General features: G+C 44.7%; 1 protein-coding gene across 6 annotated transcripts in view; it reads right to left on the bottom strand.

Annotated features, from left to right (window-relative positions):
* The window catches only part of THADA (THADA armadillo repeat containing), a 1,526,823-nt gene that overhangs the window by 932,089 nt on the left and 571,470 nt on the right, over positions 1 to 23,264 (bottom strand). For all 6 annotated transcript variants that reach the window (XM_085612787.1, XM_085612792.1, XM_085612789.1 and 3 more), the window contains one exon: positions 17,038 to 17,129. In XM_085612787.1, coding sequence (XP_085468913.1) covers positions 17,038 to 17,129 — 92 coding nt within the window. The remainder of the gene's footprint in view (positions 1 to 17,037; positions 17,130 to 23,264) is intronic.

Genomic DNA, 23,264 nt, shown 5'->3' with positions numbered 1-23,264 from the left:
TGCTTTACCACTCCTTTGAGCATAGATAATATGGAGGTAGACCTATGTGTGGTGTCGAACGTGTCGAGGAGGAAATCTTCCTTCACGGGGTCGGTATGTAAGTCTACCCCGTGATAGTGTGCTGCCCTTTGCAGTAGGTGGTGGAACCCCAATGAGTCTTCTGGTGGAGATGGCCTGGAGGGGTAAAGGTCATCTTGTGGGACGTTGGGGATATCAGGTATATTGTAGTCGTCCCATGGGTCTGGGGATCCTGTAGGAGTGGGGTCCCCTGTGGGTAGGTCCTGGGGGACATCCCCTATGTCATCATATGGGTCCCCGTGATCATCATCTTGTGGAGAAGGTGTGGGAGAATGATGAGGTTGGGGTGGAGAAGGCGGAGGGGGTGGAGGTGGAGGAGGTGGGGAAGGTATTCTGAACGGGGAGGTAGCAGAGTCCTTCCTCTTTGGAGGCGGAGGTGGAGCAGGCTTCTCCAAATGTTTCTTTTTGGAAGAAAGTGTAAAATGTCCAGTTTTTGAATCCTTGGTGAGTGTTTTCTGCAAGGGATCCGGTGTAAATAAGTCCGGTGAGGCTGGTCTGTCCGTCGGCGCCGAAGGAATCGGGCCGTTGACTTTTTAGGCTTTTCCGTGCCGGTTCGTTGTTTGGAACCTGGTTTGGGAACCTTCGGACGCTTGGTCGGCGCCGAGATGGATTTCGGCCTCAAAGTGTCGGTGCCGGTGGCCTTGTGTGCCTTGGTCGGCACCAAAGGTGTTGTTGGTGCCGAAGAGCTGGGTTTCGACCCCGAGTGCTTCGGTGCTTAGCTCGGTGTCGATGTAGGGATCGGCTTCTTTTTCGGCGCCGAAGCGTGTTTATTGGTACCGGAAGTAGGCTGGCTTGAGCCCGAGCCGCCGGAAGGCTTGCTTGGCTTCTTCACCGGGCCCGAAGGTGGGGTGTTGGAAGCAGTGTCCTTGGTCTTGCCTAGGCCCGGAGGCGAAGGCGTGACCGGAGCCTTTTTTCGTGCCGGCAGGGGTGTGGGGGGGGAATCAGTACTCACGACCCTCTGCGCCGGGGTGATGTCCTCCACATTTGAGTCGTCGGCCTCGGAAGCGCTGACGAGGCCCTCTTCGGTGTACTGCTCTGGAGTGTTGATGCCTTCTACGAAGATGTCGTCCGGAATAGTCGTCGAGGAGTGCGCCATAGTTCTCCTGGCTCTTCGGTCCCGAATAGTCTTTTTGGACCGGAAGGACTTACACGCCGGACAGTCTCGAGCCTCGTGTTCAGGGGAGAGGCAGAGATTGCATATTTCGTGGAGATCGGTGTGGGGGAATTTGGACCCACATCAAAGTCACTTTTTAAATGGAGTCCTTTCCATTAGCCAGGACCGAAGCTTGGAGAGGCCCGAAGGCCGCCGTCGACGACTGGAACTGAAGGTCCGTGCCGATCAGAAGGCGCGTCGAGAGGGGGAGATCGCGATCGAAACAATACCGCGGTTTAAGGTGAGGATTGCGCGTCAACCGTCGAATTGGAAGCTGTTCGGAACCAGAGCGCGAAGATCACATCCGAGCCCGATGGCGGAAAAAAACAATCTGAGGATGGAGCCGAAGCCCATGCGCAATACGATCCAAAGGAGGAGTCACCGACCTCGTGACTTCCAAAGACTTTCCAAGAGGAAAAACAAACTGCAAACATCCGGGCCCAACACCAGATGGCGATCTATGCACAAGTGTGTAATGTGCAGCTCATATGCCTCGAACACATAGTTTACGAGCAACTTAAAAAGGGGAAAAAGTCATTGATAAGAAGAATAAAAAAATCGTACAAAAAAGTACAGAGTTTAACCAGAAGGCAGACCCAGTTTAAGGAAATCAGAGTCAGCATGTTCCGTAGTAGAGTAATTCACAATCTAATGACAACTATAAAGAAGTATAACAGAAGAAGAGAAGGTGTAAGACAAAAGGAACGTGTTGAGGGTCTAGTTGATAAAGCATTTGCTCTGAAGAGGAAGCTATTTATTTCGATTCTAAACAGAATGAAGACACTGGATGAAAAAGTGTTGAGTCTGAGGAGAAGAAACCAAAAGAAAAAAGACTTGTCCATAGAACTAACTTTTGCAAAGTTTTCAGTGGTGAATGGAGACATACTTCTTGTATTGAGACTTTCTTTAATGAAAAAAGCTACTTCCAACAGAACACATTAGTGCATGCAGTTGAGGAATCTGGACGATGTTATGAGATGAAGGATGGTTGCCCTATTCCAAAAGAGGTAATGGTAGCTAGAAATGTAGAGGAAATGATAGCTGAAGAGGTACAGGGAAGGTGCAGACAGGCCCATGTATACAAATGGGAATGTAGAAGTATTTGCAGTGTTCAGCAGGAATCTACTGATGTATTGAGAAGTTTCCTAAGCAACTTTCCATGCAAAAGTTGTAAAAAGAAAATTAGCATTTTGCAAGGATAAGATCTAGGCAAAGTAAGTATACTTACATACAAGGACACTCACTAGCATGTCTAGCAAAGAAAGTGTGCCAAAGCACCTTTCATCATTTCAGAATGTTAGCTGTACACCTCACAAAAATTTGAACTTCAGTTAGGAGGCTTTACTATATGAAAACACCTGCAAATGTTTAGGAGAAATGAATAGAGCTATTTTGCATGGTACGGAGGAATAGGTAGAAAAGGTGTGTGATGATGAAAAGTTTTGTTTCTTTGGTCCTAAAGAGGAGTATAGGGAAAATGAAAACTTGGTATCTGTAGGTGTAGTGGAACAGGAGACAGATATTACTGCTGAGAAGACATTAGAAAATTTACCACAATCTCTTCAGAGAAACCAGACTCTGTTTGTATATGTTGTCAATGCACTCACTACAAGAGTCAAACTCATTATATTATTATGTAAAAAAAAAACTGAACAAGACAACACATATAAATGGTGAGAATTTGCAGTTGATTTATTTGTAGAGGAACGTTTTATTGTTCCACATGACAAATTATAAGTAAGGAATGTTATAACAAGTTGGAGGACAATAAAATGCCAGCTAGAGCAGTCCACAAGTTAGAATTAGTTCCAACCCCTCAAGAACTACAAGATTTAAATGTTTATGAATCAATTCTATACAGTCTATACATCCATTCTAAGCTATAATCCGTATGGAGCCAAAAACAAGGAAGTCACCTCCAACAGAGTTATGGAAAGGTCTTGAACATAGTGTTGTTTACTTGCCATTAGATTTCCAGCAGAATATTGAAACTGTAGGGGTGCATAAAGATTTGGAAGAAACACTTATTATTCTAGTCAATGGTGTCCCTACGAAGAGTAAAAAAAAAACATGGCAAGTGCTAGTAGCTGTTGCTAAAGCAATATGATATCTGGCACAAAATAATATTTATTATAAATATATTATAAATATGTAGATGTTCTTCAAAATGTAGCACATATAGAGGATGACACATCAACATCAAGAGATCAGATTGAAAAGGTGGATAGATCCCAATCAGAAGACATTTATGAACATTAAAGTATCCACCCTTTGCATTTTAAAGAGATTATTAGTGAAGCAATTGATCTCTTTCAAATGACAGAAGCAAGAGGTGCTCCCTTGAGTCTGTGGGAGACAAGTTTAGACGCTCAATGTTTTCCGCATCTCTTCCCCACAGGAATGGGAGGTAGGTATGATGACAGGCCTGTACAGATACCTGCAGCTGAGTATAGATCAACTAGACTATACTCAGAGGATCCTAGATTTCGCCAGTGTATTCCCTATATATTTCACCTTTTATTTGAGAGCGACTTGTCAAGCCTATCTTATGCAGTAAACCACATTCTCAATACAGGAGAGAATCTGCAAAATATCACTGCAAGGGAATTCATGGACAAAGTTGAAGGAAGAGATGAGAACCCGGAATACAACTTGATTAATTTGATGGTGTGCCTACTGGCACCAATTAATATTGGTTTCATCGTCATGGTGAGCTCAAATGCCTGTTGAGAAACCTAGGCACACCGACTTGGTTCCTAACACTCAGTTGTACTGAGTATGCATGGGATGACCTCGTTGAATTCCTGAAAGAAGCAAAGTCAAATATAAAAGACATCAATCTGAAGACACCAGGAGAACTTTTCTAGCTGGATCCTGCAGATATTTGAACCACAGATTTCGAGTGATGATGGCTTTCATCTGCAACAAACTTATTCCTCCGCTAGGGCAAGTAACTGATTTCTTTTGCCGCAAAGAGTACCAAGCTAGAGGTGCTCCACATATTTACATGCTGTTATGGGTGAAAAATGCCACGAAATTTGGCACATACACTGATGAGTCGGTCTTGTCTTTCATACAACAGTATGTGACATGCGTCATTCCTAAAGATGTTGGTGAGAAGGGTCTGAGACAAGTTCTCCGGTTTCAAACTCATAGATTTGGAAAGTACTGTTGGTGAAACTACAGATGAAATGTAAATTTTACACGAGATGTCATCTCAGAAGAAAGAGTCTGTTATATCCTACTTAATTGAATAACATTGTAGTCCAGCACTGCTGCCACTAGCTGCTCAGCCAGAGCGTGAGATGGTCATAGAATGTTGGTGTGCCTGTGATGCATGGAATGCCTGGGTGTCTGAGTGGATGAGTGTTGGCAGTTGAAGATGGGCTGAGCAGCTAGGGAGGCTGCTCCTGGTGGGGCTGGTACCACACTAGGCTGGCTGGAGTAGAGACAGATGTAACCTGAACTGGAAACTGAATAAAGATGGCTTAAGAATACCTCCTGGCTCCAGGTGTCTTTCTACAGAGATCATAACATTTATTTTGGCGACGAGCGGACTTGGACCCTAGAGACTCTTGGTACAGCACAGAAACTAAGGAACTTCAAAGGAAAAAAAGAGAAAACAAGAGATCCTACAAGCCACTACATCTACTAAGAAAGAATTCCCAGGCAAGCCAGCGCCAGCCCCACCAGTGTCCTCACCAACGGACAGCCCCACAGAGCAGTGTCATCACCAAAGGACACTACAGCCTGGGAATACTACAGCCATCTAAAGGAGTACAGTGAGTTGGAGGAGTAGCTAACCTACAGCCGCATTTGGTGTTCCAGCCACAACGTGTGCCACATGAAGGACTACAGTGAGTTGGAGGAGTAGTCAAACCACAGCCATATCTTGTGTTCCAGCCACAGAAAGAAGAAAAAGTCAATTTAGGATTTTTCATCATAAAGATGTAAGAACGGAAAGTGGGCAGCACAGATGGAGAATATTTTGTTTAAAAAGGTGCTTTATTGGCAGTTGCAGCAATTTAATGTGTCTCCAAAACCACAGTGACTCACTTCGTCACTAGGACCACAGTGACATTATGGAAAAAGGCTTAGATGGTGGTACACAGTTGGAGAATCTTTGGTTTTGGGACAATTGCAGAATTTTAGGATCTAAAGCAACGTCTGTACTTGCTTGCACCACATAGTGGTATCACAAGTTTTGGGCATAGAGGTCTTGTGTTATGATCAATCAAGGTCTCACAGGAATTGGAGTATAATAATGATCTGCGTGCAGTTGTTCTGTTCTGGATGTTATACCAAGTGCTACAAAGCGACAGGCTGCTAGAAGGAACTATGGTATTGCCCTGTTTTCGCCAACTTTGAGGATGTCTATGCATGGGGCTCTCCGGGTCGTGTGACTTTTAAGTCATGTCTGTGTTGGTGCGGAGATCCACTCCTATCGGGCCTTGCTCAAGAGTTTGCAGGCCCAGCACGGGCAAGTGTGTTGAAGTTGTCGCACTGTTGTAGGAGTACATTGGAGTGTGCACACTGTCCAGCGGGGAGCAGACAACACGCTTTTCTGTATCGGGCATCGTGAATGCCGAGTTGGTGTACTGCATATTTTTACAGTTATGTGTATTGGCCTTGTCAATTCGTTCTGCGGCAATATACAGAGGAAATTACCTGGGAGCACTTTACTGTTAATTTAACTGCAGTTTTTAAATTAAAAAAACCGGGCGCGAGTCTCTAACAGCGCGCGCTGATTTACCTCAGGTCTCCTCGTAGAATCCTGCATGACGTGCTTTTCTTCGTGGGATCCTCTGTGACACGCAAGTTTTGGACAGTACGTATTTGGAGCCTTGACGTGCCGTGAGCCATCCGGCTGGTCGTGGAATTACGTGCGGCCATTTTGTGTTTGGTAGCTGATGTCCAAGTTCTATGCTGTATTGCAGTCATCCACGGACGCGCTTTGCCAACCACGATACATCTTGCCAACCACTGTCATATTAATAAAGTTTTGAAGGTCGACTAGACGGCCGGCGACAACGCAATGTTTGTTAAGGGAATACTTGCTGAAGGGTCGTCTGACTACGTGGAATTTTCTGTGAGGAATGGTGTAGAACCAGTTTGGAATTTGGCAGGACAAGTTGAGGAACACACTGTGAGGAATGGTGAAGAACCAGTTTTCTGCACACAGTTTGTCTTTGTTTTTGCTGACTATGTTTCAGGTACAAAGGTGCCCTGTGACTCTCACAGGTTATGTATTTATTCTCTTACGGAGGAGAAGTGTTGTTCAAGCACAGCTCGGATGAGTGGGCACTCACCAGCATGTTTTATGTGGGCATATCATTTTCTTTAAAGACATAGGTGTAGTGTGTAGTTTAATAAAGCTACAGTGTTCTCATTTCTCAGGGGTTAAGAAAGTGAGAGTGTCGTCTTCTGCACATGTTTTTGTCGTGATGCCACAGATGTTCACTTTATAGTGGTTGGGGCGTCCATAGTCCTGTGGGTGGTCATCACATTGTTCCCATACAAGAGGGAAGGTTGTGGGTAACAGCCCTATGTTTAGTTGTTGTTATTCCAATATGGGGTACGTAACTTCCACAAGGGGGTCGAGAGCTCTTTTCGTATTAATATTTGGTTACTTCTACATGGGGTATGTAACCTCTTTAAGGGGTTTGGAGTACCTAGGTTAACCCTCACACAGGGTAGGGTTATGGCTTAGTCCATGGATAGTTGCGCGCAGTACTAATGTACATTGTTTCATGGTTAACTCTCACACAGGGTTGGGTTATAGTTGCGCGCAGTACTAATGTACATCCCTTCACGGGAGTTTTTATGGGTGACGATCCATATACTTGTTTGTTTCCCTTTCTCTTGGGATTGTAGTTGTAGGGTATGCTATCTTTAGAGCTACTTTTAGTTATACTTTTGGGCATTGGTTTTGTGGGGTCTTTTACCCTTTTTCGTTGTAGTGCATCACGTCACAGTGGTTGATGCAAAATGCTTCAAATGTATTTCAGGGAATGTTATGCTTGCTTCATAATGTTTTTAATTCTTTTTAGGGAGGGATGGGAGATATTGCTGTTCATATGTATGTATCTTATCCGTCCTTTCTTGCTTTAATGGTTCTTGCTCCTGTGATGTTTGATTTAAGTTTGCATCCGTGGGACTTGTACTATTATTCATTTTTCTTCTTGATGCTCCTGCGATGTTTGATTTATGTTTGCATCCGTGGGACTTGTACTATTATTTATTTTTCTTGTTGATAGTTCTTCCTTCATGTTTTATCATTTGCAAGTTTTGTTTTCGTTGAAGAAAAAGGGATAATGTTATATCCTACTTAATTGAATAACATTGTAGTCCAGCACTGCTGCCACTAGCTGCTCAGCCAGAGCGTGAGATGGTCATAGAATGTTGGTGTGCCTGTGATGCATGGAATGCCTGGGTGTCTGAGTGGATGAGTGTTGGCAGTTGAAGATGGGCTGATCAGCTAGGGAGGCTGCTCCTGGTGGGGCTGGCACCACACTAGGCTGGCTGGAGTAGAGACAGATGTAACCTGAACTGGAGACTGAATAAAGATGGCTTAAGAATACCTCCTGGCTCCAGGTGTCTTTCGACAGAGATCATAACAGAGTCAATAGCTTTTTGTCGGAAGTCAGACATACCCTGACATGGAAATCACCAAAAAATACATACAATCTGAGAAGAATAGAGGCTTCCACGTATATCAATGACTACAACCCTGTGATTCTAAAGTTGTGAAATGAAAATATAGATCTACAATTTGTTGCAGACTACCCCATCGCTGTTGCTTGCTACATGACTTCATATATAACAAAATCAGAGAAGACAGAGATGAAAGAGATGTGGGAGGAGACTTTTTCAGAAAAGAGTCTTCCCAAGTAATTATACAACTTCAGCTTGAAAATGCTTTCCCACAGGGAAATAGGATCCTATGAATCCTTTGACAGGTTGAGCTCAGCTAGTCTGTTCTCCAAGGCATTGTGTGGATAAGCCTAGGCCTTGCAAGCAGTCGAAACAGAGTACCAAAGTCTTTCCCAGAAATAAAGTATCTTACAGAATTCAATCCAGAAAGTAGAGATAATCTGAAAACTAACATGCTGTATACATACTGCCCATGAAGGAGTCCTCATCTTCAAAACATGTGTCTCTATGATGTACTTCATAACTACAGATATAGAACTAATGAAACTGAAAACATAGAGGAAGGAAGATTTGGAGTACTTGCATGTGAGAGTTGTTTGGTCAGACACCACCGAAAGCCACCGAAAGCTTTGTTGCCAAACACCAGAGAGAAGCCCTTTTGTTGTTGTTCAAGCCATGGCGTTCAGAATCGGAATTACTTGGACACTATGATTGTTACAAAGACTCTTTCAAAGCTGTGAAAGACACCATTGCATACTCAGTCTTTCCAACCTACCTGCAAATGTCGAAAGATGAGATTTAACAGGAACAAACCATTGCTGCTGAGATAGCCAAGGAGAGTTCAGAAAGCAGTCAAAGTACTGCACCAGTGAGTCAAGATCCTCCTGGAGAACTAATTATTCAAAATGAAGCAGCTATAGCTATGAAAGAGGTGGAGACTGTAATGCAGCACAATAAAGAGAACAGTGTGGATTTCAAACACTTAGTAGAACTGAACAATGAACAAAAAGAAATCTACAACAAAGTTAAAGATAAAATAGAGCATGGATTTCTACACTAGAGGTAACAGTGTGGTTGTTCTTCATGCAAACCAATATTACTATAGATCAGTGGTCTAGCTGGCACTGGAAAAAGCTTCCAAATTAAAGTTCTCATTGGTTATCAACAGAAGACTACAGAATCAAATTTGACATGTCTAGTAACAACACCAACAGGATTAGCTGCACATAACATTAAAGGTATTACTTACATCGCCTACTAATGCTACATGGATCAAAGTGGGGAGTGTGATCTCCAATGCTTGACTTTGAATCTTATTACCTGGTGGCGCAAATTCCAGAGTGTGTCAAGCAGTGGCAGTTTCTTTATTGGGGTGTGGGGGTCTTGCCCCCTGTTCGTTTTTGTTACCTACAGACCCAATATTAAATATTTACTTTTGAATTATTGCATATTTTTTTCATCTCTGTACACAGAATATCCCAGGTAAAGTTTGCCTTTCTACAGGATAGTGAGGACGGGCAGACATGAGGGGTGGGAGGGGGGTCTTGAATGCTTGACAGTGACTTGGGTTAAGCTGGGACTCCTCAAAAAAGGTTAGAGTCAAGCTCCTGAGTCGGAAGCCGGGAGCGAGGAACCACATTTCCCAAAACTCTTCATCACAGATGTACTTGTGTTTTTAAACTTGTCACAGAATAACTTGTGTTTTTAAAAGCCACTTACTTTGGGGAAACTAGTTGCCAGTCGCAGCAGAGCCAGCGCTGACGCTACACGCCCATTGCAATCTCTCCTTCGCGCCACGACCAGAGACCACGCCCCTTTTTTAGGCCACGCCCCCAAGCCGACTCCTACTAAAGACGCCGATTCAGGGCGCCAGGTAAAAGCTTAGAGTCAAGCTCCTGAGGCAGAAGCCGGGAGCGAGGAACCACATTTCCCAAAACTCTTCATCACAGATGTACTTGTGTTTTTAAACTTGTCACAGAATAACTTGTGTTTTTAAAAGCCACTTACTTTGGGGAACTAGTTGCCAGTTGCAGCAGAGCCAGCGCTGACGCTACACGCCCATTGCAATCTCTCCTTCGCGCCACGAGCAGAGGCCACGCCCCTTTTTTAGGCCACGCCCCCAAGCCGACTCCTACTAAAGACGCCGATTCAGGGCGCCAGGTAAAAGCTTAGAGTCAAGCTCCTGAGGCGGAAGCCGGGAGCGAGGAACCACATTTCCCAAAACTCTTCATCACAGATGTACTTGTGTTTTTAAACTTTTCACAGAATAACTTGTGTTTTTAAAAGCCACTTACTTTGGGGAACTAGTTGCCAGTTGCAGCAGAGCCAGCGCTGATGCTACTCGCCCATTGCAATCTCTCCTTCGTGCCACGAGCAGAGGCCACGCCCTTTTTTAGGCTACGCCCCCTGGGCCACAACCCCGGAGTGGTATAAACAATGTGCATATTCCGGTCGCGCAGCGGGCGCGACGTTTGCGCGCCGAAGGCGCGCCTAAGGCAAGCCCGTCTGCGCCCGTCCGCGACCGACCGGGGCCAGGGGCCACCCCCCCTACTCAGTCATTATGCCATACCATTACCTACCACCCACAGCTCCTTCGCCAACTAAACCAGACAGTTGGGCCATCCTGTTTACACACTTGGGATCCCTCTACCCAACATTCCGCTTGTAATTAGTGTGGCTTCCACCTCTCTCATGGCGTAAAGAAAGCGACATCATTCTCTATGCTGTTGCTTAACTGCCATTCGCTTCCTAAACATTCTACGGAAATCTCTCTACTGTTGGAGGAGATAAACCCAGACGTCTTTTTCGCCACAGAGACATGGTTACAGGAACACTCTGAACCTGATCTAGTGCAAGCACTTCCTCCTGGCTATCAAATACTCCGCCTTGACCGAAAAAAAGGCATTGGCGGTGGTCTAGCTATAATCTACAAATCAGATTACGTGGTCACCAGTACCCCTGTAAAATTCCCTGACTGTGAATGTCTTCCTTTTTTTATAAAATTCAGCGCCACACATACCTTCTCGGGTATGCTTATATACCGCCCGCCTGGACCACAAAGGCAGTTTCTTTCAGACCTTGCCTCGATAGCAGCAAGTCTTGCAGTTAGCGCTGCCAATTTCACTATTCTCGGTGACCTTAACATCCACCTGGATGACCCAAATGATTCTATAGCAAGAGAACTATCCTCAAGCTTAAGCGCCCTCGAACTGCACCAACGTGTCACTGGTCGTACTCACTCAAAAGGACACCTCTTAGATCCCGTCTTTAGTAACTGTAAAAACCTTCACATTGGAAAACCTTCTCCCCTTCCCTGGTCTGATCACTTCCTTATCCCGCTCACTTGGACCCTGCCTCCTCATCTCCCCCTCAAACCCCCGATGACTACCGATCACGCAATTGGTCTAAACTCCACCTACCTGAATGGGAGGATCTCCTACAAGGTACCAAACCCACTCACACATCTACCCCCACTCAAGATAATGATAACTATAACACGTGGATCACCAGCTCCCTAGATACAGTATTACCACTAAAAAACTCCCATCCTAAGCGGGGCAATCCTACATCCCCGTGGTACACGAATGAACTACGAGAGGTCAAACGTGTATGTAAACGACTGGAGAGGAAATGGCGCCTCAGCTACCTCCCATCAGATAAATTGAGCTATAGAACAGCAATTAAAAACTACAAAGCGGACATTCACCTAGCTCAGGCTAAATATTTCGAACTCAAGATTGAGAATGCCGCGTCCAAACCCAAGGAGATCTATCGAATAGCCAAGACCCTTTTGCAACTACCGGAGGCACCAAAGCATCATAACAATACTCAGACCCATTGTGAGGAAATAGCTGAGTTTTTTTACCAGAAAATAGAAACCATCAACTCTTCTTTCCCCCACCCTGTCACTTTGCCCACAGATTCTGTCAACTCAGGCTGCACGACAGTTCCTCCTCACGCTCTCAATAACTTTCCTCCCTTAGAACTTACTAAACTGGAAAAACTTATGGGACAGGTTAAATCTGGATCACCCACCGACCCAGCTCCTCCCAGTACTCTCACCCAGATCACCCATCAGATCTCGCCCACTGTTCTAGACCTGCTCAACTCCTCACTCCATACGGGTACTGTCCCTCCTCTATGTAAAAGAGCAATGGTCAAAGCTCTATTAAAAAAACCTAGTCTCGACCAATCTAACCCCGCCAACTACCGACCCATCTCCCTTCTACCATGGCTCAGTAAGCTTCTCGAGAAGCATGTCAACTCCGTTCTCACTGACTTCCTGGAAGCCAATAACATACTAGATCTCTCCCATACCGGCTTCAGGCCCCGTCACGGAACGGAGACGGCATTGATTGCAGTGACGGAGGAGGCAAGAAGGATCTTGGACGATGGCGGGTCCACGGCCATCGTCCTACTCGACCTAAGTGCCGCCTTCGACACTGTTAATCATAATATCCTTCTCCATCAGTTAGAAGGAATAGGATTGTCAGGGACTGCACTCAGATGGATGAGATCTTTTCTGACAGATAGATCCTTCAGGGTTTTTGAGAGGGATTTCACCTCTGCCAGTAGACCTCTTAATTGTGGAGTGCCTCAGGGCTCCTCCCTGAGCCCTACCCTTTTTAATGTCTATCTACGCCCCCTAGCTGATGTTGTCTGTCCATTTGGGGTGAAGATCGTTACTTACGCGGACGACACACAGCTAGTGGTAGCGCTGGACCCCCCCTTAACTCTTATCACAGTTTACACAAATGCTTGGAAGCAGTTGCTACCTGGATATCTGGCTCTTGTCTTAAACTTAACGGGACAAAACAGAGATAATGCTCCTTGGAAATAACATCGCAAAAACCATTGACCCTATCTGGCCTCTCTGTTTAGGGAGTCCCCCGCAACCCAAGGAGCAAATCAAGAACCTAGGCATCTGGCTTGACCACACTCTTTCCTTTAACCATCAGGCCACCAAGCTCGCTGCCACCTGTTTCGAGCTGATGAGACTGCTTCGTAAAATCCTTCCTCTCCTTCCATTCCACTCGAGACGAATTATGGTTCAAGGATTGATCCTCTCCCGCCTCGACTGTGGAAACGCCTTATATCTTGGAGCACCTCAATCCACACTCAACAAACTCCAGGTCATTCAGAACTGTGCGGCAAGAATTCTCCTGGATATTCCCCGCCGAACCTCAGTAAGAGCCAGACTGAGAGATCTTCACTGGCTCCCGGTGAGATCCAGAATTGAATTTAAGAGCATGTGCATCGCACACCGCTCTTACTGGGGAACAGGTCCCTCCATCAACTCCCCCCTTGTGAAAGCCTACCAGCCCACCCGTTCTCTCAGATCTGCGACCTCCCACCTCGCCTCAGTACCACGCATCAGGAAGGCCAAATGCGGAGGCCGCTCGCTCTCCTACAACCTAGCCAGGATCTGGAACTCCCTCCCCTTCCATATCAGGTCTGAACCCAACCTTCTCACCTTCCGGAAGATTCTTAAAACCTGGCTATTCAGCATAACTTCGGTTTAAAACTTCACCAAGCCCCCCCTATTCCAGCCTATCCAGCTCAGCTCAAGCTCTTTACAGCGCTGGGACGCCCCTGGGTAGCCAACGCGCTTTACAAATCCTCATTCCATTCCATTCCATTCCATTTCACATGTTCAACTTGATAATAAACTGGAATACCAGAAACCATCTGGTGAAGCTCGCCATGAGGTATCAAGAGTATTGAAGAAACTGAAGCTTTGAATCATTGATGAGGTCAGCATTGTATCCAACATAATGCTTGCTTTCATACACTTTAGAATGCAGCAGATTTTAAGAACAAACTACGATGTGCTCTTTGGAAGAAACCATTTAATTGTATTTGGTGACCTACTGCAACTCACCCCCGTAATAGGACAACCTGTTTTAGAAACAATTGTGCAAAATGAAACATAAAATTCTCTGGGGAGTATTTGCAATGTCAATATTTGGTTACACTTTGAATACAAGGAACTAGTGACCAATATGCATCAAGCATCTGATGTGAAATATGCAGATATACAGAGGGACATTAGAATAGGAGTTTTAACAAAAGAGGGTAAACATGCTTTGGAAAGTCGTCTTATCAAGAAACTATATCCATTTAATATTACACCAGCTGAACTAATGGACAAGTTCACTGATGAACAGAAATCTATAGTTTGTTTAATGCCAAAACTTCAATAGCGATCCAATTTTAATGAACAATTACTACAACTGGAGAAAATATATTTTTGGAATTACAACTATTGATAAAACGGAACATCAGGGTTTCACAATACTACTCACAGATAAACTACAAGCAAAATTGGATGCTTTGGAGAGGTCTGTCTCGAAAACTGCAGGATTAGAAAAGATTTAATGTGTCAGCAAAAACTGTAGAGGAATTTTTCACCGTAATTTAAATGTAGAGGACGGGTTAGTAAATGCTGCAATTGGTAAAGTCGTTGATTTTATTAATTTCCCAAATAGAAATTAGGTTTAATACTTGGCCATAAAATTTGATCAGAGTGATGGCGTGAAGCAGATTGACCGCTGTGTTGTACGTTTTTTGTTAGAGAAAGACTTATTTGTGCGCCACCAGCAGTTCCCACTGTCTCTAGCGTATTCTGTAACTGTCCATAAATCACAAGGTTAAAGAGTAGATGCAGCTTTTGTTAATATCAGAAGTACTGTATTAAAAGAAGGAATGTCATATGTAGCATTCTCAGGAGTTAGAACATTGTCTGGTTTGTGTTTCATTGATTTTACTATACAGAAAGTTAGTGCTGATGCAAGCTGTGTAAGAGAGTACAATCGGTTAAGAAGTGTATACGCCACTCATTTAGGCCAATACCCTGTTTATCAGAAACAGACAATCGGTCTAAAACAGAAGATTACAAAAGAGTGTACAGTTACTGAAACAAAAAAAGAACACAAGGACAATTTAGAAGCTATTAAGAGGAGAAAAGAGCAAAATGACAGATATTGTAGGTAATCAGTTGGAAAACAGTTCAGGTGTCAACTGCTATGCAAATGTTATTCTCAATGCACTGTTTGATTTACCACATTTAGTCAACCAAATTCAACAAAAGCCAGATAGGAGATTGTGTTCTGCACTGTATCACTTGCTCCAGTGTTACTGACTGACAGAACTGTGACACATTCTGCTTAAGGTATTCAAGATCTTTTGTGTATATGTAGTGGATCTGTAATGTTTACTCTCAGCAGTCAACAAGATGCACAAGAAATTATTATGGTCATGTTTGGAGTTTTAGAAGAAGAAGATGCAAATATTGATGATTTATTCAGAGTTAGTTACACGTGGGATCATGATTGTGAATATTGTGATTATTAATTTAAAACACATTCAGAGCGTTTTCTCTATTTAACATTACCAGATTTAAAGAGTGTGCCTTTTGACAAATTATTGAAGAATGCTAACCAAAATATGACCTGCCCAAACTGCAGATCAAATGTATTATCATAATATATCTTAACATATCTATTAAGACATAATATATCTTAACTTATCTAATCTATTAAGAAATACTCAATTTTAGCAGTGCTGAATTCCAAACAAGCCTTTCCATGGCAGAGAGGAAATATCACTACCATTGTATCTATAAGTGCAAACTGGCACTGACTGTACCACAGGAGGATAAGGAACAGGCACGGCTGGCTCAGGTAAGAGCGGTGAGCAGGGGGGAGTAAGTCGACAGAATTGGGAAAAAAAATAAAAAAAATAAAGAAAGCCACTTACCATGCGCTCGCCGCATCGTTGAGTCGGCGATGCGGTAAGCGCAATGTAAGTGGTTTTCTTTGTTTTTTAGTTTTGTTTCTTTATTCTGTCGTCTGTCAACGTTCTCCCCCTTTGCTGCCTGCCCCACTGCTCTTACCTGCGCCTGATAAGAAATGGGGATGGCACAGCAGAGGGCAGTTACAAAACCAGTCCTATGGCATTTGAGTTTCTCAGAATACAATAATATGACAAATTGGCTTCCTTAACCAGCATGTGCTCAGATACAAAACCCTCCACGAGAAAGGTGCACAAAGTTGCAGGAGGAGAAGCAGGACATAGTTTCTTAATTTTCCAGAGTACATTTGTTCTCACAGAGCGCAAGAAAACATTTAGATGCATCGTTTAATATCGTTACACATCAATACCAATTCATTAACAGGGGCAAATCTTTTACTTGTTAATTACTTTAAAATGTACTCCTTAGATCATACACGCCAGTTACTTCAAAACTTATGCTTCAGATTATACAAGTCTTCTAACAAATGCATGTTTGACTAAGTTCATAGCAATACATAATGTGCCTAATTTCTGTCAAGTTCACAAGCAATCACAATTTTAAAGACTAATTTCATGCCAGACACAGTGATGCAAAGCCAGAGGTCATATTGTAATCTCAACATGTTCTAAATGGATTCGTCACTGAGGAAAGCTACCCCATAGAAGGTACTGCCAGGAAAATGTAGGAGCTTTGTAAGTAAAACAGAGTTTTACTCACAATGTGTTTTCCATCAGTCTCTAAGCTTTTCGCATAATAGTGGCGTGCACAGTGTATGATATTTAAGTCACTAGTTGGCAAGTGATCTAAGAGGAGACATCCAGCATGTTGGTGCAATTCAAATGGCAAAATACATAACCATATGAATATATGCTTTCCAGCAGCGTCTGAAAGACCGGCAGAGAGCTTACTTGTTCAGTGCAAAAAACCGTGGGAATATGGTATGCTGAATCAACTCTCGGGGCAGAAAAGAAAATCAATCAAAAAAGAACTCTGAGTATTTATTGTGAAATTGTTCAGACAGATAAGGTTTTATTAAAAAACACAAATGTGATCTAACCCTGTTACCTTAAATTGAATTAGTTCTGGGCCTTTACACTATGGCGCAAGGTACTCTTTTAATAAAATAAAGACAAAAAAAGAGAGGGACACAAGTCCACACCAATAAATATATATCTGCAGCTCATATAAAGCAGCAAACACCTAACAAAGCTTGAATGGTGGTGTTTTAAAAACCAGCAAGAGGGTGCAGTTTTAAATCTTGCGGATGTTGAATATGCATAAGTAAGCACGATTTTGAAATGTTTTTGGTGCTCTTAGTGTTTTTTCAAAGGTAATGTTAGCTGCACGTGGAGCGTACCTGTTTTTTTTGGAGTTCTCATCCTTTCCCCTCTTAACTCCAAATATTCTTGTTATGAGGGTGCTGAACAGCAGAGTAGACGAATTTCGTACCTAACAAATACACAAAAAGGAAGTATTTAGGATACAACTTTAAAAAAGGAACTCTTTCTTTTTGTTGGCACTGTACAATTTTAAATACATTGTAGGGTTTCCGACTGTTTTAAAAACAGATCCTCTGTGCCAGATGTATCACTTGACATATGCACTGATCCACTCAGGATTTTCTACTGCATATTAATGTGATGGAATGGAATTTGTCCCAAAATATCAAAACATTTTGAATAAGTGGTAAAATGTTTTATTTTAAAAACAAATGCAGATACATAGAGCCAAAGCGAAATACACAGAGAGCGCTGCAGATCTTCACATCAGACCATGTGCACCTCACGAACATATTTTCCTTATTTGTTAGCGCAATCCACACTCACATACAAACCCTGACATTTATGTAAACATTGTTACACTCTTATATAAACACCCCATGAAGACTTTGTGCCAGACCTTAAAGCAAAATAAATTAATCTGAAGTATCGCTTGGTAAATGGCCTGCACGCAATCTATCTATTCAGATTCCCAATCAGGGATGTGTGGTAATCAAATAGGGTGCTGCTTTAAAAACAATGTACCGGCCATGGAACTTTATTAAGGGTGGCAAACAGTATCACCCACCGAATCTATCCAACATTGTGTCCAAGGGACTTTCCCTACTCGGAAAAAACACAGGATGAAGATCAGGGTGACGGCATTTGGTGCAATACTAGCTAAAAGGCATACAGCGGGAGTCGCATGGCGACAGCTGCCCGGGGCTCGAGGTCCAGCGTATCATGATCCCCCTGCCCCCGGGGGCCGCCAAATGCCGGTATCCGGGCCTCAGAGAGTTGGGACCCATGGGGATGCTCTGGAGCACCGGGGAGGGAGAGAGGCGGAGAGGAAAGCAGCTGCTCAGCAGGTCCAGGGTTGGCCGCCACTGAGCCACAGGCAAGGTAGCAGGGAGCGTAGCAGCGACCGGAGCGGGGAAGTTTGGCCTCTTATCATGCCTCAGCACACTCAACACAGCAGCAAGTGGGGGCCCCCATGGGCAGTGGAGGAGGCACTGGCGAAAGTCTGTGCACAAGACATGCTCCGACACGTGGCTGTGGCTCTCAGCATGGGACGTGGCCGCGGGGCTCCAGGGTCCAGGCATACCTGCAGTGGGTATTGCGGCCGCCGGCTGGGATATGAGAAACCTAATGGCTGCCTGAAACTGCACCTCACCTTCGACCCTCTGACTGCCGCACCAGGGGGTAGATGATCGCCCCTACCCATTATCTTCTACGATGCCATATGCTGATGCTAAGGCACCAGGGGGCTGGACGGACGCCATACGACATTGCCTCCGACGCCGCCTGTTAGGGACACCAGTAGCTCTGTGACATACCGACTTACAGAGGAACGGCGAGAAGAAGGGAGTGCTCGTGCCCGGGGCACTGCCGAGAGACAGCCGGACTAGAGGGGTATGCTGCCGTCAGACTCACCACATAACACAACAGGCACATAACTCCTGAATAGACCAAGGGGGGTGAGACTTCAGTGCCAGTTGGAGGCGGCTCATGGAGGACCCAAGAGGCCGCATGTGGACCCCTCACTTACATAACCGATGAAACAGCACCACCATAGAATGGAAACACTATGATCCACCCCAAAATTACCAAGCCAGCGGGGGAAGGCACCACATGGCACAGATGTCTGAGGCAATGACCAAGTGCCCCTATTTGCAGAAAGGGCCTGGAAACACATACAACAACCATTTTTGTGGCAATAAAAGAGACCAAGATGGCCCTGGAACATAAAATTGACTCAGTCTGTAAGGAGGAAAAGCTACTTAGAGCAAACCATAAAAAGCTGGCGGACAGAGTAGCGGATGCAGAGAGCACTGTGGCCAAGGTCCGGCCAAAGGTGACTGAGAACAGCACCCGCTTACGGGCATTGGAGCGAGAATTAGCTGCTTTGGAGGAAAACTGAATGATGCTGAGCGCCGCTCCTGCAACAATAATGACAGATTGGTTAGGATCCCTCAAAGACTTGAGGGCCCAAGTGCTGAACTTTAACTGGAGGAGTGGCTCGCATCAGTAGTCTTGAAGGGGAAAACCTCAAACTGGTTTATAGTGGAAAAGGTACATAGGGTGCCTGGGCAGCCGCCGCCCCCTGGGGCCTGACCGCGTGCCATGATGGTCAAGCTGCTGAATTTTCAGGACAGGGATGCCCTACTACAAGCGACACGTGCACATGAACCATGGACGGCGCCACAGTAAGCATCTTCCCAAACTATACAACAGTAGTCCAATGATGAAGAGAATCCTTTTGGGCAGTCAAACAACATCTCTGTAAGATAGACATCTGCCACGCCCTCCTCTTCCCAGTCAAGCTCCGAATCCTGGATCGAGACGAGACACAGTTCTTTACGGCAGCGGAGGACATCTGAGACAGGCTGGAGAGAAAGGGGTAGCACCCTCCAGACAATGATGAAAGGTACCAGGTACCGATATGGCAGGAAAAGAAAAAAAGGTGAAAGGTACCAGGTAATGAAATGGCAGGAACCGCAAAAAAACAGCAAGGCGTGACGAGGCAGTCGCAAACAACATCAACAAAAGAACAAGCACAAATGGACAGGACGAGAGTACTGTCGGATCCCCAACACTTCCTGGAGACTACTACATGGGGAGCTCTTGAGACTGACCATGGGGAATCATCGGAGTAGAACCTAGTCTACGAAGATGAGGATGAGCTCGGACCTTGCCCCTAAAAGTCACTTCAATGACCTTGTAGGAGATTGTCTGACTGAACCTACTACGAATTGCAGTCTGGAGGAGGCCTTGAGAAATTTGTGGCAATGAAACTCAATGCCCAAGACTACAGTGGGTGGTTAAGGATGAGGTAGTCTATTCATGTATAACTTGTGAGTCGGCAGGGGACAGACCATCAATACATACTGGAGTGTGTGGATAACTATTACTGATAAGGATTTTTGATTTTATTGGGCGATGGACATACCATGTGTTGGGGTACCGGACAGTGCTCAGACTGCAGCATGGTAAAGTAGAGAAGGAGTGGAGTTGGGATAACATTAAGGTTACCGTTGAACAGTCTGCAGCCATACTTGGGTATACTTGACAAGGGAAGTAACACCGCATCTGGTCAGACACCCTTCCCATGAGCCAGGTACCACTAGCCCACACTATGAAGACACATGCCCTAAAGCTACTCACATGGATCCTCAATGGGTTGGGCAGCAAAATAAATCAGGAACTGGATGCCAACACGCCACCCCCATATGTGGTGTTCCCATATTTGCCCACATGTTAATGATGTTCAAACTTGAATTTATGGTTAATTAATTGAAAGCCTTTATTATTAGGGTGAGCGCTCTAAGTAAATGTTGTAAGCTCCGACTGTACTACTGACAGTGGTTCCAGTATAAAAACCTGTATAAGTGTTTTCAATGTTAAGCAATATGAGGCTATGAATAATGCTCCCAGAATGGTCTTTCAGGTACCATTTTTTTGCAGCATCATTTAGTAACATGTGTTGATGCATGCTAGTATTTCCCAAAAATATTCATAAAGGAAAATCAGTGTTACCAGTTTTAATAAGATTATGGGAAACACAAATAAACCAGCATTGGCAAAGCCAATAAGTCTGAAATTGGTGGTCAGATTTTTAGTTTTGTCAATGTGTGACTTGTTTTGGCATGGTTTTTGTAAAACCTTATTGGCGTGGGAGCTGCCGGACCCTCATCATTATATGAAAAATTGGCAAAAGCAAAAATAGTTTTTGTGTTTCAAAAAGCACACAGTGCCACAGTAGTTACAGGCACTGAACAAAATTACTTTGTGTGTCGATATGCTTCTTGTGAAAGAGCAGAATGGGGAGAGAGAGGGATAGATAGAGAGAGAGAGAGAGAGGGAGGGGGGAGAGAGAGGGAGGGGGGAGAGGGAGAGAGAGGGAGGGGGAGAGAGAGAGGGAGGGGGAGAGAGAGAGGGGGAGGGAGAGAGAGATGAGGAGAGAGAGAGAGAGGAGGAGAGAGGGAGAGGGAGAGGGAGAGGGAGAGAGAGAGAGAGAGAGAGAGAGAGAGAGAATGAATTTTAATAAACACAAAAGGTCGCGGTCAACGCCAGGCCAAATTAGGGGCCCAATTATTGAAGAAAGTCTCAAAAGTGCATCCATGGTATATGTCCTTGCACTAAGTACAGCTATACGGCTTTTGTGAATTCCCACGAATTTACAGAAGTAGGACAAGATATAGTACTCCTAGAAAATATTTGTGGACTGCATTTTAGCATGAGCAAAAATGAAATGCATGTGTAGATTTGCTCATGCGAAAATCTGAGTGTTTGCAAGTTCACTTTCCCTCCTACCACTTTTTTCCCAACTCTGGAAGAAGGTTTACTTACATCTGTCATTGGCAGGAGTAAATTTCCAACATTTCTCAGTATGTGAAAAGATTAGAGAAGAGTTGTTGAAAACCTTTAAAACATGCAAGTTTAGTAGGCTTGCACAGACTCAAAAAGGCATTCTAACCCTGGAAATATTGCTTACCACTACCTTCAGCCACAGTTTGTAGATATGCAGAAACGTGGCAACGTAAGGGGATTGCAAGTATTCAAACACTACTATGGTATGAGCCCTGGCATAATTAGAGAGGCTTATATAATGAGATTGCTTCCATAATTTGCCCATGCACCACAAGGCACCAAAGAGGCAAGTGGAATTTGCTACAGGACAAGTAGATTTATGAAGCAACCTGCCCCATGGACAAGTAGCTATTTTATTAAATTCAACACCCCTGGACGTTCTAGATATGTTAGAATGAGATACAAGCTAATGTTAACAAAAAAAATACCTCAAAACTCGTTACTTTTACTGAGCCAACTATAACTTGCTCACCCATCATACATTGCTTATGATCCCAGATATTACATCACTCATGACATGTTAAATTACCTAATTGATGGGGGGCTCTAGAGGGTGCGCTGCGAGATGGCTTCGCGATAGTGCAGCTCCGCGGGTCGGAATAATTATCCACGGAACGGAGCGCATATGGCACCCAAAAATATGCTAAACACCAGGAATTGTTTATCGGAATGCCAGTTCTATCAGGCTATGTAAGCGGAGGCCACTTTTAAGGCTTGCATTGGCCGGAAAACGAAATTGCATCAGCTCAAGATGGCGGCTCCCACTACAAACTGACTCAGCGAGGAGATTCTCAGACTACTGCCGCCTCCTAAGTGCCAGTATCCACTATGTGTAGTAAGCAGACTAAGGCACGGAGCGCACCGATAGAGATCTGCTGCTGTAAGACTTCGGTCACACGTTCCAGTGTCATCGAGCCGACCACTAAGCAAAGCGGGAGACAGCGCTGTTGAAGGAGGCAAATGGTGGCTGAGTGCAACGGCAGTTGTGGTGTGGTAGTGCGCCTCTCCAAACGAGCACACAATTGACCGGTACATGATTGGCAAACACAGAAACTGCAAGAGCAAGTGCATATACACGGCACCAAATGCTAGTTAAAAACGCAGCGATTTAAATCCAAGGGCGGCACTTCGGGCGCAGGAAGGATGTATGGCGCCGTAGGACGCGTTGTGCCCCCACTGCATCCATGCGAAGACCACCCATATAAACGCTGCCAGCAGAGACTTGCATCTAACGCTGCACAGATTTCATGCCTCTTGTCACCAATACACATGAATGCCCCCATGTCACTAGATAGCCCGTAGTGAACCAGAGGCTATGTGAAGAAATTGGGGCAGGCCATCGATGTATGGGTAATGGTGAAGACCACGCTGCGGAAGCCGAGAGAAGCCTCGAGGCACCCAAATTTAGAAGCACACATTGCCACATAACAGCACTTCAATTCACTGCTAAATACGACTATCACAGAGATTGTCTGCCCTGTAGATAATGCCACGTGCTACACAAAGCTTGCCTGTATCATTGCGATAAAGATTGGAATTGCTGTACCTGACAACAACGTGCTGCACGACCCGTGGCTCCACAACAAAGTGACCGCCAAGCATACACTGCCTGCAACACACCTTCCATAAAATGGGCTAAACGGACACACATCCACCCAAAATTTCATTCAACGCGCGTTGCACACCCAGGGCAACATCGGCACATTCGGACACCGAATTGGATGCCGAACACGCT

Source organism: Triturus cristatus, chromosome 6 (assembly GCF_964204655.1).
Source record: "Triturus cristatus chromosome 6, aTriCri1.1, whole genome shotgun sequence".
NCBI lineage: Eukaryota > Metazoa > Chordata > Amphibia > Caudata > Salamandridae > Triturus > Triturus cristatus.
The sequence above is the reverse complement of the archived record's forward strand: the minus strand, read 5'-3'. Positions and strand labels throughout refer to the sequence as shown.